Source organism: Budorcas taxicolor, chromosome 1 (genome assembly GCF_023091745.1).
Source record: "Budorcas taxicolor isolate Tak-1 chromosome 1, Takin1.1, whole genome shotgun sequence".
NCBI classification, from domain to species: domain Eukaryota; kingdom Metazoa; phylum Chordata; class Mammalia; order Artiodactyla; family Bovidae; genus Budorcas; species Budorcas taxicolor.
In genome coordinates this window covers 11,251,261-11,265,788 of record NC_068910.1, presented here as the reverse complement: position 1 = coordinate 11,265,788, position 14,528 = coordinate 11,251,261, and the positions used below count along the sequence as shown (strand labels likewise).

At 44.4% G+C, this 14,528-nt stretch overlaps 1 protein-coding gene across 2 annotated transcripts in view; it reads left to right on the top strand.

Annotated features, from left to right (window-relative positions):
* The first annotated feature begins 4,369 nt into the window (after positions 1–4,369).
* Positions 4,370–14,528, top strand: part of DCAF1 (DDB1 and CUL4 associated factor 1) — an 82,042-nt gene continuing 71,883 nt past the window's right edge. For both annotated transcript variants that reach the window (XM_052643724.1, XM_052643716.1), the window contains exons 1-2: positions 4,370–4,461; positions 13,021–13,138. In XM_052643724.1, the coding sequence (XP_052499684.1) occupies positions 13,029–13,138 (110 nt within the window). In that variant the 5' untranslated portion in view covers positions 4,370–4,461; positions 13,021–13,028. The remainder of the gene's footprint in view (positions 4,462–13,020; positions 13,139–14,528) is intronic.

Below are 14,528 nucleotides of genomic sequence, written 5' to 3'. Positions count from 1 at the left end.
ACTCTTACCTGCAGCACCGCCTCTGGGAAGAGCAGGGCCCCAGGAGTCAGGAAGGATGATGATGGGCAGTGAGGCTCAGGGATCTGACAGGTCCTGGGAGCACCTGGAGGACAGAGTTTGGGCCTTTGCATGCTCCAGCCCCCGTGTGTGCTGGGCAGGTCCATTGTGAGGGTGGCCCGGGGACATAATCTCTGGCCATCCCCGTGGCCTCTACTTTGATTGTGACATAGCCATCCAGGCAGAGGAGCCCAGGGAAGGAGTAAGTGTGCCCTGGGCAGGATTCCAGATGCAGGCTTCATCTCTGCAGGGAGGCAGGGTCGACAGGCTGGTTTGGGGAGGGCAACATGGCCTTGACCGCCCTCACCCTTGATCGACGGCAGCCTTTTCAGGCATGAGGAGGCCTAGGAGCCGATCCTCTTAAATCTACCCTCTGACCCACTCAGAGTTCTGTGCTGGGCCAGAGAATGGACAGATGATCCCTAAGGATGGTTACTCCACTGCTTCCCAGTGCGTCTGAAAATATGCCTTAGGATTTTTCTGGAAAGGAGCTCATTTCTCATTTTGATGAGAAAAGCCTGAGGTCTTCCAGCAGGCAGTAATACCGGGAGCAAACAGAAATCATCCAGGGCTGATGTGGTCCTGCAGGATGGCAGCAGGGACAGCCAGAGGCCAAGAAAAGTTAGGATAGAAATAGCCACCACTTAGCTAGCACTTCCTGTGCACCAGGCCCCTAGCTGAGCACTTCACAGGCATGATCACACTTGGTCCTCATAGCAAGGCTGGAAGGAGGCACTATTCCCTTTCTCCAGCTGGAGAAACTTACCTTTCTTGAGAGGTGAAGGTCAAGGTCCCACAGCCGGGCAATGGGAGCAGCAGAATTACGACACAGGGCTATGGACCTCCAAAGCTAGACTCAGCTGATGACCTATCTCCTTCTGCAAACTTCCCAATGAAGAGGAAAAGAAACTTTTCTTATCTGTGACCATCAGTGACAGCGTTCAAGAGACAACGGAGGACTTTGAACCTGATATCACCCAGATGAGCTTTAGGATAAGGCAGCCTTGACTGCCTGGCTGGTCTAACCTTTAACGAGACCCACTGGGAGGCAGCTGTTCCTAACTATTTTGCAGATGATTTAAGTGAGACCCGGGGAATCACCAAGGGGAGTCCTGGGGGTGGTCTGTGGCTGAGCAGTGGTTCTGAGGTGGGGTTGCTAGATAAAATACAGCATGTCCAGTTCCATTTTAATTTCAGATGAAGAACAACTAAAAATAGAGAAGTCTGTCTTAAATATTGCAGGGAGCTCCTCATTCTGGCTGGGGCCCTGGTTGCATGGGAGTTATGGCAGGGCTTGCAGGGGGGCTGCTGTTTCATTTCTTAGCTGACTCCTGTGTGGGCTGGAGGCAAGGGCAGGGGGCTGACTTCTGGAGACTGCAGTGTCTGTGACCACTGGATGAGGTGCAGCCTCGGTGGTTTTGCACTCTGTGAAATGGAATTAGTGGACTTGGATGCAGTCATGCAGGGGTACTTGCTTTGCACACTGCCTTTGCAATGAGGGCAGTGTTCCATCTTCCTAGGGGGCTGTAGGGGGCTCCCAGGAAGGGGGAAGGCACCCAGGGAATGATTCGAATTCCCTTTTGGCCGAAGCTGGGGTCCCTGGAGCTTGGACCTGTTACTCCTGGACACGAGATAGTCTTGTTCAACCAACAGCAGAGTGGGAAGAGATGCGGGGGAGAGGCGGTGGCGCAGGAGTTGTGATGACACCGGGTGGGAGTGGGTAATGGGAGCACCTGGGTCCAGTGAACACGGAAGGATGTGATGGGAGAGAAGGGGAGGTGGAAAAGGGAAGAGGGAGGGATAGAGGAGACAAGGGAAAGGGGAGGAGAATGCCAAAATGCAGAGGACTTGACGTTATCAATTTTTTTCTAGCCCAGTGCATGGGCATGTGTGGGGAGGAAGGCTGGATGGAGCATACCTAAGTCTGTGGGACTTGGCGCTGAGCTGCTCTTGCCTTCCCTCTGCCACTGGGCAGCCCTGCAAGCATGACTTCTTGCCCTTTGGATGCTTCTTTTTGATGTGTACCACAGCGGAAGAAGGGCACAGGCAGAGCGGAGGGAGACAGAGCGCAGAAATGTTCTTCCAAAGAGGCCAAGGAATCTCTTTTTCCAATGACTCAGGCGTGATGTGCCAGGCCAAGCTGAGAGTGTGAGCCCGATTATTTGTAGCTTTGTTTGCATGTACTTAAATGTGAAAAGGCTGGCTGTGAGGATTGGTGCCAGTGCGCGGGAGTCCTTGAGTCTCTGGCACCTGTGCTTGACCTATGAAATGTGTCAGTGAGTGTGCATGAAATGTATGTGCAGCCCAGGGGAGGCTAGGAGCGCCTGCAGGTGTGTGGCTGCATACGTGGGGAGCTTTTGGCAGAGATAGGGGGGCCGCAGGCATTACAGAACAGATTATGGAGGGAGCAGTTGCTAGATAGGCTCTGTATAGCTCCTTTTCTGCTTCTGCAGCCCCCTGGGCCCTGGTTTCTCCAAAGGCCCTCTGGGATATACCCCTTATTCCCATCATTTACCCAGCACCCCAGGCTGATTTTCTGAAGATAAGCAGCGACATCTGGTGGCAGGCTGAGGCTGTGACAGGAGAAAAGGAGCTGCGAACCTGGGTTCCCACAAGACGTCGGCCTTTCAGGACCCCAGTCAATGGGGAAGCTGCACCGCACTGGCTGGATCATGGATAGAGGGAGGGTATCTAAGGCTTGAATGCTCCATGCTCACGCATTTTGGGTTCATGGTCCACGGAATCACAGCAGGAAAGTCAGCTGAAGCAGTGCTGGAAGACGGATGTAGGAAAGTTATTGGTCCAGCCTCTGCATCCACAAACCTGGGCCCCATTCCGTGGGGAACCAATCTGGGCTGAGATTTCTCCTCTGTGGGGGTGGTAGTGAGGGTTATATGAAAAAATGTGGGGTAAACACTTGGCTCGACGGGGGAGCCTGGTGGGCTGCCGTCTATGGGGTCGCACAGAGTCAAACACGACTGAAGCGACTTAGCAGCAGCAGAGCTATGAAGTCAAAGGAAATGCTAGTGGCTATTACTGAGAGGCAAAATCCCAGAAGCACAGAGAACAGAACCGTGTGGCATTGCAGAGAGGTGACATGTCTGCGTACTGCCACCCAACATTCTAGAATTTTGTGCCTGAGCATCAGCTGTTTAAAGTTACACACCTAAGTGAAGCAGGGAGGTCTCTTCTTAAAGGCGGGTAATGGGGCCCTGTGAGCAACAGAACTAAGAGACCCAGCACCCAGGCTCTGGCTAGCTTCATACTAGCTATGGAACCTGAGCATGGCAGCAAGCTTGCTGTGCCCCATGTTTCCCATGTGAAATCGCTGTGAGGATGCCATAAAGATGGATAGGAACTTGCTCAGGACTCCTAGGAATAAAGGCTGGGTTCTTGCCTGGAGAATCCCAGAGACGGGGAAGCCTGGTGGGCTGCTGCCTATGGGGTCGCACAGAGTCGGACACGACTGAAGTGACTTAGCAGCAGCAGCAGCAGCAGCAGCAGGACCTCGTTAGGGAGAGTATGCTCAGCTGTGGGGCTTACCTTTCACGTCTCCAAAAAGGAATCCCCGAGTCAGAGTCAAGAGTCGTTCTGGTTTTGTTGCTAATTGGTTGTGTGATGTTAGGCAAGTCACTCACTCTCTCGGTCTCACTTTTCCCAGCTGCAAAATAAAGAAATTAGATGACATCCGAAGTCAGCTCTCCCTTAATCTATTTCCTTTTGATTCTTTCCTTTGCTCTGCTTCACATATAATACCTAGGACGAATTTTTATTGATTCTACAGGCTAGGTCTTGAACAGAAAGACAAAAACTAAAGCCTTTTGTTTAATGAGTGTTGTGATTTCTCATACGCTTAGGGAAATATTTTCTTAGATCCTGGTATGTTCTAGGTCCAATGGAGCAAATGGGAGACTAAAAGACTTCTACATGTCACACAGGGCCGAATAAAGTACTAAGAAGGTAATCCAGCAGTTCCGGTGTTGGTCTGGGAGGATCGAGCCTCACTGTTCGCTTCCGTCTTCCTGAACAGCCAATAAGTACGTAGCAGTTCGCGTTTATACTAAAACTACAAACCCCAGAAGTCAACGCGCGGGGCAAAATGCCCACGCGCCAACCACGACTCGGTGGGTGCCGCCCCTAGGGGCGGAACTTTATTTCCCTGGCGGCGCCGGGGCTGGCCCTGGTGTTCTCCTCCCGCCTCCTGCCGGCAGTCCTCGCGCCAAGTCGGGAGGAGCGCGCGCGCGCGCGCAGGGCACGTAGCACGCGAGTGACGCATAATATGTGGGCCGCTCCGGAGCCGTGGTCGCGCTGTGTGTGAGTGAGAGTGAGTGCGGGACCTGAGGCGGTGTGGGTGAACTGTGGCCGCTGGCGGGGTCAGGGGGAGCGGCGGAGCCGCCCGGGAAGGTGAGTGGGGAAGGAAGGGGGACGGCTCTTTGAGAGGGGCTCGAGGAGACTGGGCGCGTGGCCGGGCGGGCGGGAGAGTGGGCGCCGGGCTGGGGGAGGGGCGGCACCTGCCTGGGCCGCCGGCTGGGAGGGGGCGGGCCGGGCCTCCCGGGAGGCTTGGTCCAGGGCCTGATTAGACTTTTACTCCTCCAGATTTTGGGCTCGGGGGCGGGGCCTCCACGTTCTTCCTCCAGTCCGCAAAAGAAGCTTCCCAAGAGTAACTCTTCCGCCCGGAGTGGGGAGCAAGGGTGTGCCCGCCCCTGCCTGGGGGAGGGGCGCCTCTCATTCCACTCATCACCTTTTACTTTCCAGTCCTCCTAGTCTTCGATCTGTACGGGGCGGGGGTGGGGGGGGGGGGCTGGTCTCCATCTTCTTTGCCCTACGGCGGTCCCCTTCCCATTCTGTGTCTCCGCCTCTAGCTCCAGTCACCTGGGCGGGCTCTCTCCTCCCTCGGCCTCGTGCCACCTCCCTCTTGCACCCGCCCGGCGCTCTTTCGGGCGAAGTGGGGCGGGGCTCTCCCGGGACTCCTCCCACTCCCCTGGTGGAGGGGAGGGGCGGAAGGCGAGGTGTGAGGTTCTGCAGATTAGAGCCAAACGTTGGAGCGCCCGCCAACCTTCCCGGGATCCTGTTAACGAGGGTTATAGTTGTTTTTAACTGAGTGTCATTCGTTTGCTTAATTCTCTCTTCTTAGACGGTTTGCGTCTCACTTCCTCTTATTGCACTGTTAGCGCTCGGTATCTTTTGTTGAGGAAGTAGTTTGGGGCTGTTTGTAGAGGTTCTTTTTGAGTCCCAGATCACTCGTCCATGTCACGTTGGCCTCAGTTTTTCCTTACTCTTGTCTTCTCAACGAAGCCTTTAAATTAGTCTACGTGTTTTAATTATTAGTAACATCTTGTTCTAAACGCTTTGTTAATGTACGGAGTGAGGTTCATTGGTAATGTTCTGTAGTTTTCTTGCCTCATTAAACCTTAAAAGGTTTATGTAAGCTTGTATTATTAGATTTAGGAATTTGCTGTTTTTCTGCTTGATGCTGTCAAAATTTGGGTTTTGTATATTGCAGTTATCCATTTTCTAGTGGTAATATGTTTTTTAGTATAAAGGAAATTGATACGGAATTTGGGAACTATAAAGGAAGTCCTTTTATGCTCAAAATATTTCAGTTGTTGAGCACAGTGTTTTACTATTCTGTTGTACAGTCGTGAGACTTAATAGAGGAGGAGTCTGGTAGAATGAACCACTTGTTAGTTTGAAGTGATTGAGGTAAGTTGGTTTCTTACCAAATTATTTATGTTGTATCTGTCATGGTTATGGACAGTAATAGACTACTGCTATACAGGAACTCACAAGTCGTACCAATTATTAGGTACATTTTACTTGAAGCTCCAAATTTGTTTTTTCTCCCCAGTGTGTGTGTGTGTTTTAAATAAGGAAGATTGCTTTACAAGTATTTGTTTCAGAATTGTAACCTTATGGGCTCTGTCGTTACAGTGAACATTTTTTAGGCTTTGGGGTAGTTTTTAATTAAGCGAATAGGCTATACAGTACTGTGTATTAGGAAAAGACAAGATTTTATGGTTTAATTCAAAAGTTACAAAAGGTAACAAAATAGTGAGACAGTGGTAGGGCTAGGATAGTGACATAGTGAAAAATCTTTCTTCTACCTTTATCCTTCAGAAAGTCAGTTACCTGCCAAAAAGTAATATTTTCTGTTTCTTACGTGTTCTTCCAGGGACAGACACACACACACACACACACACACTCACTTGTTACTATCACTTGACAATGTATTGAGAGTTGTCCATATAGGAAAGGAAATGCTTCTTAGTTTTCTTCTGCCTTTTTTTTTTTTTCTGTTTTATTTTTTTATGCTCTTTTTTTGTTCTCTTCTGCTTTTTAACTAGAAAAAAAGTCAAGTATATTAAAAAGTTGAGAGAATAATAAAATGAATACTTGTTTATCCATCTAGAGTCAACAGTTGTTATTATTTTGCCCTGTAGATGTGGTATGTATTTTGTGGAACCGTTTGAAAATAAGTTGCAGGTGCAGCACCCCTAAATACTTCGGCAGGCATCCTTTGGGATAAAGGACTTTCTACTTTTTATCTTCATTGTGCGGCTTGAGAGATCTTAGTTCCCTAACAGGGATTGAACCCAGGGCCCTGGTAGTTAGAGTGCCTGAGTCCTAACCACTGGATTGCCAGTAAATTCCCTCTACGTATTTTCTGTAGAGCTTTATATTATTCCATTTAATGGACATGATTATTGTTTTACTCTTACAACAACCATTTCCCTTTTACAGATAAGGAAATTGAGGTTTAGAGAAGTTAAATAACTTGACCAAGATCTCACAGGTATGTTGGCAGAGTTGGAATTTGAATGCTTGAACCCCTTTTCTACCAAGTACCAGTTGAATGGCCTTGGGGACCTCTCTAAGCCCCTTTCCTCATCTGTAAAATAAGGACAGTATGTCTGTAAAATTTCAGAATAATAATCAAGTGTCTATTTCATACTAGTATTCAGTGATTGGTAACTGTTGTATCATTAGACTGGCCATAAATTCTGCATACCACTGGGAGAACTCACTTTGGAACATGGAAGGAGCAATGTACCTTCACTGTCTGGTCCATAACAAGATGGCTACACCTTTTGAACTTTGTTAATAGTCTTTTATAGAGAGTAAAATGAATTTTCATTGCTATTATTATCTTAGTTTAAGTTTATATTTTCCCTAGGCAAATGGTTTTCCCAAAGTTATAGTTACATTTGGGCATAGTTAACTTGAAATTTTGAAATTGATACTAGAAGTCCGTGTGTGTTTTTAAATTGAACTCTAAAATTTTACTATTTTAATGCACTTGAGTTGACCTTCATTAGAGATATTATTTCCTTTAAACTTTGCTTTTATAAGCCCTGCTAGGCTGAGTGCTTAAGTTATCCATGAGGCATTCCCTTTTGGACCTTTTCCTCCCCATTAAAAAAAATGGTAAAATTCATATACCATAAATTAACCATTAATCATTTAGTAGATTAGCAGTGTTGTGCAACCATCATCTCCTTTAGGTCCAAGAAATTTTTTATCACCTCACAAGGAAACCCTATATCCATTAAGAAGTCACTCCCTACTTCTCCCTCCCCCAAGCTCCTGGCAATCATTCGGCAGCTTTCTGTATATGGATTTACCTATTCTGAATGTTTCATAGAAATAGAATCAGAATATGTGACCTTTTCTGTTAGGGTTTTTTTGCCTGGCGTTCATCCACAGCTGTAACATGTCTCAGTACTTCATTCCTTTCTGTGGCTGAATAATAACTGCATTGTATGAATATAGCCACATTTTGTTTATCCATTCATCTGTTGATGAACCTTTGGGGTTGTTTTCATCCTTTGAATATTGTGAGTATGCTTTGAACATTTGTGTACAAGTGTTTGAATATCTATTTTCACTTCTTTTGGTTATATTCCTTGAAGTGGAAGTGCTGGGTCACGGTAATTCTGTGTTTAACTTTTTCTTATAAATTTTTTGAGGCGCCATCGAACTGTTTTCTATAGCTGTTGTGTTGTTTTACATTCCTGTTGGCAGTGTTCATTCCGGTGTATCTATATCCTTGCTAGTGCTACCTTTACAATTTTTTGGTTTTGATCATCCTAGTAGGTATGATTGGTATCTTATTGTAGTTTTGATTTTTATTTCCCTAATTGCTAACTATGTTGAACATTTTTTTTCATGTACTTATTGGCTACTTGTACATCTTCACTGGAGAAATGCCTGTTCAAGTACTTTGCCCATTTTTCAGTCTGATGCTCTCCCACCTGAGCTGTTTTGGCCACTTCTTTGCCGATATTTGAATCAGGTTTCTTTGTTGTTGTTGAGTTGTAGGCATTCTTATATTTTATGAATACTTGATCCTTATCAGCTCTGATTTGCAAATATTTTCTTCCATTCTATGGGTTGTCTTTTCACTTTCTTGATAATGTATTTGGCACAAAAGTTTTAAATGTTGAAGTCCAATCTGTCTATTCCTTTGTTGCTTATTCTTTTGATGTCAGATGAACATCTCTTGCCAATTTCAAGGTCGTGAAGATTTAACCCTGTGTTTACCTCTAAGAGTTTTATGGTTTAAACTCTTATATTGAACCATTTTGAGATAATTTTTGTATGTGATGTGAAGCAAGGATCCAGCTTCATTCCTTGTTACGTGAATATTCAGTTGTCTCAGCACAATTTGTTGAAAGACCATTAATCTTTCTAGTAACGGTCTTTCAACAAATTCTTTTGCTGTTGACTGGGTTTGGGCTACTTGTTGAATATCAGTTGAGCATAAGTGTAAGATTTTATTTCTGGACTCTTAGTTCCATTGCATTGGTATATATATCTTTCCTTATGCCTGTATCACAGTATTTTGATTATTTTACATAGTAGTTTTGATGTCAGATGTGTGAATTCTGTTTTTTTCAAGATTGTTTTGGTCGTTTGGGATTCCTTGCAGTTACACATAAATTTTAGAATTGATATTTGCTCTAATGCAAAGAAGATCATTAGATTTTGTAGGGATTGTGTTGACAATTGCCCATTTTGGAGAATATTGCTATCTTCACAATATTAAGTGTTCTAATCCCTGACTCCAGGATGTCTTTGCACTTATTAGGTCTTTTTTAATTTTATTTTTTCCAGCAATGTTTTGTAATTTTCTTTGAGGAAGTTGTTTGCCTTTTTGGCTTAAATTGATTCCTTAGCATTTTATTCTTTTTAGTGCTATTTTGAGAGAAATTGTTTGGTTAATTTCGTATTTGATTATTTATTGCTGGTGTGCAGCCATACAAGTAATTTTTGTGTTAATGTTGTATTCTATAACTTTACTAACTTGTTTATTAATTCCAGTGGTATTTATTTGTCAACGGAGTTCTTTAGGATTTACTATATATTGGGTCATATCATCTGTCAATAAAGATAATTTTACTACTTCTTTCCAACTTGGATGCTTTTTCATTTTTTGGTCTTAATTCCTCTGGCTAGAACTAGCACAGTGCTTAAGTTGTGAAAGCAGACATCTTTGTTTTGTTTCAGATTTTCGGGGGAAAGCTTTCAGTCTTTTCACCATTGAGCATGCGTTAGCTGTTAGTTGCTTCAGTCGTGTCTGACTCTTTGCAACCTTATGGGCCCTGTAGCCCTCCAGGCTCCTCTGTCCATGGGATTCTGCAGGCAGGAACACTGGAGTGTCTTTCCGTGCCCTCCTCCAGGGGACTGTTCCCGGCCCAGGGGAACTCGTGTTTCTTGCATTGCAGGTGGATTCTTTACTGACAGAGCCGTCTGGGAAGCCCATGTCAGCTGTGAGTTTTTGTAATTAATGCTCTTTACTGTGCCCTATTGAGGAGGTTCTGTTCCTGGTTTAGTGAGTGTTTTTCACAAAAGGATGTTGGATTTTGTCAGATGCTTCTTCTATATCACTCACAGGCTCACCGCCCCCCTTCATTCTATTAATGTATTGTTACTTTAATTGATTTGCATATATCAAACCACCATTGTATTACTGGTCTAAATCCCACTTGGTCGTGGTATCTCATCCTCTTTAATGTCCTGCTGTTTTCATCTTTCTAGTATTTTAAGTATTTTTACATCTATTTTCATAACGTGTATCGGTCTGTAGATTGCTAGTGATATCATTATCTGTCTTTAGTATCAGGGTAGTATTGGCTTTATGTACATTAGGAAGTCTGCCTTTTCTTCAATTTTTTGGAAGAATTTGAGGAGTAATCTTAATTCTTAAAAGTGTTGGGTAGAATGCACCAGTAAAACCGTTTCTCCCGCACTTTTAGGATGTGTTGTAAGAGATTAACTTTGCTGTTACCATATGTTGCTACTTCCCTCAGTCTTTAAATCTCTTACCTCAGCATAAAATTTTACTGAGGAAAACATTGATAAAATTGGGGGGAACTTTGATAAAATCATTGCCCCATTCTACCCCTTGGCTAATACTCCTCCAGATTGTCAAGGTCATAAAAACAAGGGAAGATTCAAAAACTTGTCACAGACCAAAGGGAGACAGGACAACTAAAAGTAATATATCCTGGATGAGATCTTGGAACAGAAAAAGAATGTGAATGGAAAAGCTGGTGAAATGTGAGTCAGATCTGGAGTTTAGTTAAAAGTAATATACTGATTTTTAGTTTCTTGATTTTGACATCATGTCCCTATAAGATAACATTAGGGGAACCTGAACTGAGTGATGGGTATATGGGAATTCTCTCTACTGTCTTCACAACTTAAAAAAAAAAAACAAACCTGTAATTGTTCTGGGGCTTCCCTGGTGGTTCAGATGGTAAAGAATCCACCTGCAGTATGAGAGACCTGGGTTCAATCCCTGGGTTGGGAAGATCCCCTGAAGAAGGGAACGGTGACCCATTCCAGTATTCTTGCCTGGAGAATACCATGCACAGTCCATGGGGTCGCAAAGAGTCGGACACGACTGAGTGACTTCACTTCATTCTAAGTAAGTTTATTTTTAAAAATGCATTTATAGTTAGTTGCAGTCAGAAATATACCTTGGGTCCTCTCAAGTTGAAGTCACAAGTCCATATTATTTGGTCACATTTGCAGTATTTCTCTTGTGTCTTTGCCTAGAAAATGGAAAATGTGGATTCTTTGTAGAAAAGAAGCATTTTAACTTTGTTTTGAAAATATTCTTTGGATTTATGGGTAGCTCAGGTGACATGAATCACTGTCTACTATTAGCATTGCCTCAATTTGATTAAAAGATAAGTGTTTAAATTTAGAGTGGTGGTGGTGGTTAGTCTCTAAGTTGTGTCCAACTCTTGCAACCCCGTAGACTGTACAGGCTCCTCTGTCCATGAGATTCTCCAGGCAAGAATACTGGAGTGGGTTGCCGTTTCCTTTTCCAGGGAATCTTGGCGACCCAGGAATCGAACCCAGGTCTCCTGCACTGCAGGCAGATTCTTTACTGACTGAGCTATGAGGGAAGCCCAAAATTTAGAGGGTTGATGGTAAATGTATTTCTTTTGGTCTTACGTTAGATGCCTTTGGAAGAATGAACAAAATAATCCTAGATGAGCTAGTGAATTTTTTTTTTTTTTGACAAAGTTTTTTATGGTTGCTGTGTCTGTGAAAATATACATTTGCATGTCAGGATTTGACATTTTGATCCTAAGACTGCTTTGGCAAGAGAAGTAAACCATCTGAACATTTGGGTCTCATATATCCCTTCTGGAATTCCTTGTAAACCTCTTTTCCCCAAGTCGATGTCTCATATGGCTCCTCCAGAGCCTGTCTCAACTCCCTGTCCTGCACCCCTGGGCTCATCACTCAGCTCAGCAACTTTTTCTGCCTTTCTCCAGCCTGTTATCCTCCTCCCAGGAGCTGTGAGATAGATTAGGAAGCCTGAAGAACAAATTAGTTTATAATATTCCTTCCCAGCTTTCATATTGGTAATGATAACCACTTCATTTCTTGATCTTTTGTTAAGAATTAACAGGAATGTGTTGCTTATCTTTAATAGAATTTTCCCCTGAAGACTTACAAGAACACAGTCTTTCCGGGAGTATTTGCTATATTTTTTATCTTTTTTTTTTAAATTAAAAGAGCAGCTTCACAGGTTTGGACCTCAGATCTAAATTTGGGATTCCCAGGTTTGGACCTCAGATCTAGGTTTGGGACTATTGTACATAATAATGTGCAGGGACAGGTTGTAGAGTGTCCGTGTGAGACCTTTCATGAACTGAAATGACATAAAGTGAAGCAGTTGCCTTAGGACACGTCTTGCTAATGGATGCACAAAAATTGAGATAAAGCCCAGATGCGCATAGGCACAGTTCAGAGCTATAGTAGCTTATTGCTGAGTGTAGTTCGTATGAAAGGAGCTTGGTGGCGCCTTTCTCTGCTTGGGGTTGCAGCAGTGAGAATGGCTTGCTGCGAAACCAACACAATATCCTCTTCAGATTTCTTTGGGTTAGCAAAAACAGATACTTATGTAGGTCTTTCATAAAAATTGTTGTTCAGTTGCTAAGCTGTGTTTGACTTCTGAGCTGAGAGAACTGCAGCATGCCAGGCTTACCTGTCCTTCACTGTCTCCCGGAGTTTGCTCAGACTCATGTCCATTGAGTCGGTGATGCCATAAAAATGATGTGGCATAAAGTGAACTTCTGAAAAGCAGGGATACATGTATGTGTGTTTCTGAGAGGAGAAAGAAACCATGGGTTTTGCCTGATTCTCAGGAAGTCTGCTCATAGAAAGGTTAAAAATCATGATTTTGATCCAGTTCCCAAAGTCTGGCAAACAGCTTGAGAAAGGTGAAAAGACTTGTTCACCAGACCTTTATGAGTGTCCAGGTCCCCAGTCCCAGATTTTGCACTGTACCACAAATAAAATTATCCCAGGGTTCAGTTTCCGGTACTTCTGTTTTCCTTGTTTGCTCATCCTTTCCCCGCCCTTCTCACTCTGCTTTTTGTAGGCAGTGTGTCGGGTTTCTTGGCCTGTGTTCATTTGTGTGTGTGTTTTGCTTCTCCCTAGGTCAAGCCATGACTACAGTAGCGGTGCACGTGGACTCCAAAGCTGAGCTCACTACCCTGCTGGAGCAGTGGGAGAAGGAGCATGGCAGTGGGCAGGACATGGTACCCCTCCTTACCAGGTAGGGCCGGTTAAGTGCTGTTGTTTTTTTTAAAGGAAATTTGGGAATTTCCAGGTGGTCCAGTGGCTTTCACTGCCAGGGGCACAGGCTCAGCACCTAGTTACTGAACTGAGATCCTGCAAGCTGTGCAACGTGGCCGAAAAAGAAAAACACTGGAGAACAGTGTAGAACATTATCACTCTGTGAATCCTAAATGCATTTTCTTGCCCTGTCAGAGCCAGTCTTTATGTCTCTACGTCTTGAAGCTTTCGCAGTCGCTTCCTTTTCCTCTCGGGCTCTTTTGTTGTCCTGCTCTTTCCTAGGTTCTTCTCCTGCCAGTGCTCAAGCTCCAGAGTTCTGTTGGTGGTTCTCTTCTCTCTTCACCCTAGGTATTTTACCTAGATAGTTTCAGCTCTGTCCATGATTTAAAAAATTATTCTCAGTCTCTTTTTCTACCTCAGGCTCCTCTTTATAAAAATTGTAGACCCATTTCTCAGCTACTTGGTGTATACATCCTTTCCTGGTTGTTCCACAGACACTGGAAACGCACTGCGTCCAAAACAGAGCTTCTTACCATCATCCGCCTCCGTCTTCATTCACAGCATGTGCTTTTGTACTCCCTGCCTTGGTGCAAATGGTTTTAAACTAAAATCTGAAAACCATTCTCCCTAGTGTATCCTTTCCTAGCACTACCTAGTCACCAAGCCCCGAGGATTCCTGCTTCCGCGTCTCCCCTCCCGTCTCTCTTCGTGAGGTGGTGATCATGCCTTGGCTGCCTTGCTGGGCGGTGTGCACTATCTCCGTCCCCAGTGTACCCTCTTCTAATACAACACCCTCTTTGCTGAAAGATTTATCTTTTTCACACACAACTCTGACTGTCATACCTCAACTCATAATTCTTTTCTGGCTCTCTTTTCCTACAAAATGAAATGTAAACTTTTTAGAGTGGCTTATGATGTTGTTTATGGTTTGGCCCCTACTTCCTTTTCTGCCTCATAGTGTTGTTCTTTTTTAGTGAGGAATAGCACCATATTTTCCAGTGTTTGCCTTTATACTTGCTGTTTCTTTGGCTTGAAAAGCCTTTCTTTGGTAGATCTGCCTGGCAAGCTCTAGTCCTTTCAGGAAGCAGTTCAAGAATCACATCTGTAAATACCATATGATACCACTTATATGTGAAATCTAAAATATGACAAAGTATAACCCAGATGAACCTGTCTATGAAGCAGAAATGGAATCATGGACATAGGAAAACAGACTGGTGTTTGCTTAGGGGAGGGGAGGGAGTTGGGAGAGGGGTGGAATGGGAGGTTGGGGTTAGCAAATCTAGTCTTTTATATATAGAATAGATAAATTAAAAGGTCCTACTGTGTAGCACAGAGAATTATATTCAATATCATATGATAAGCCATAA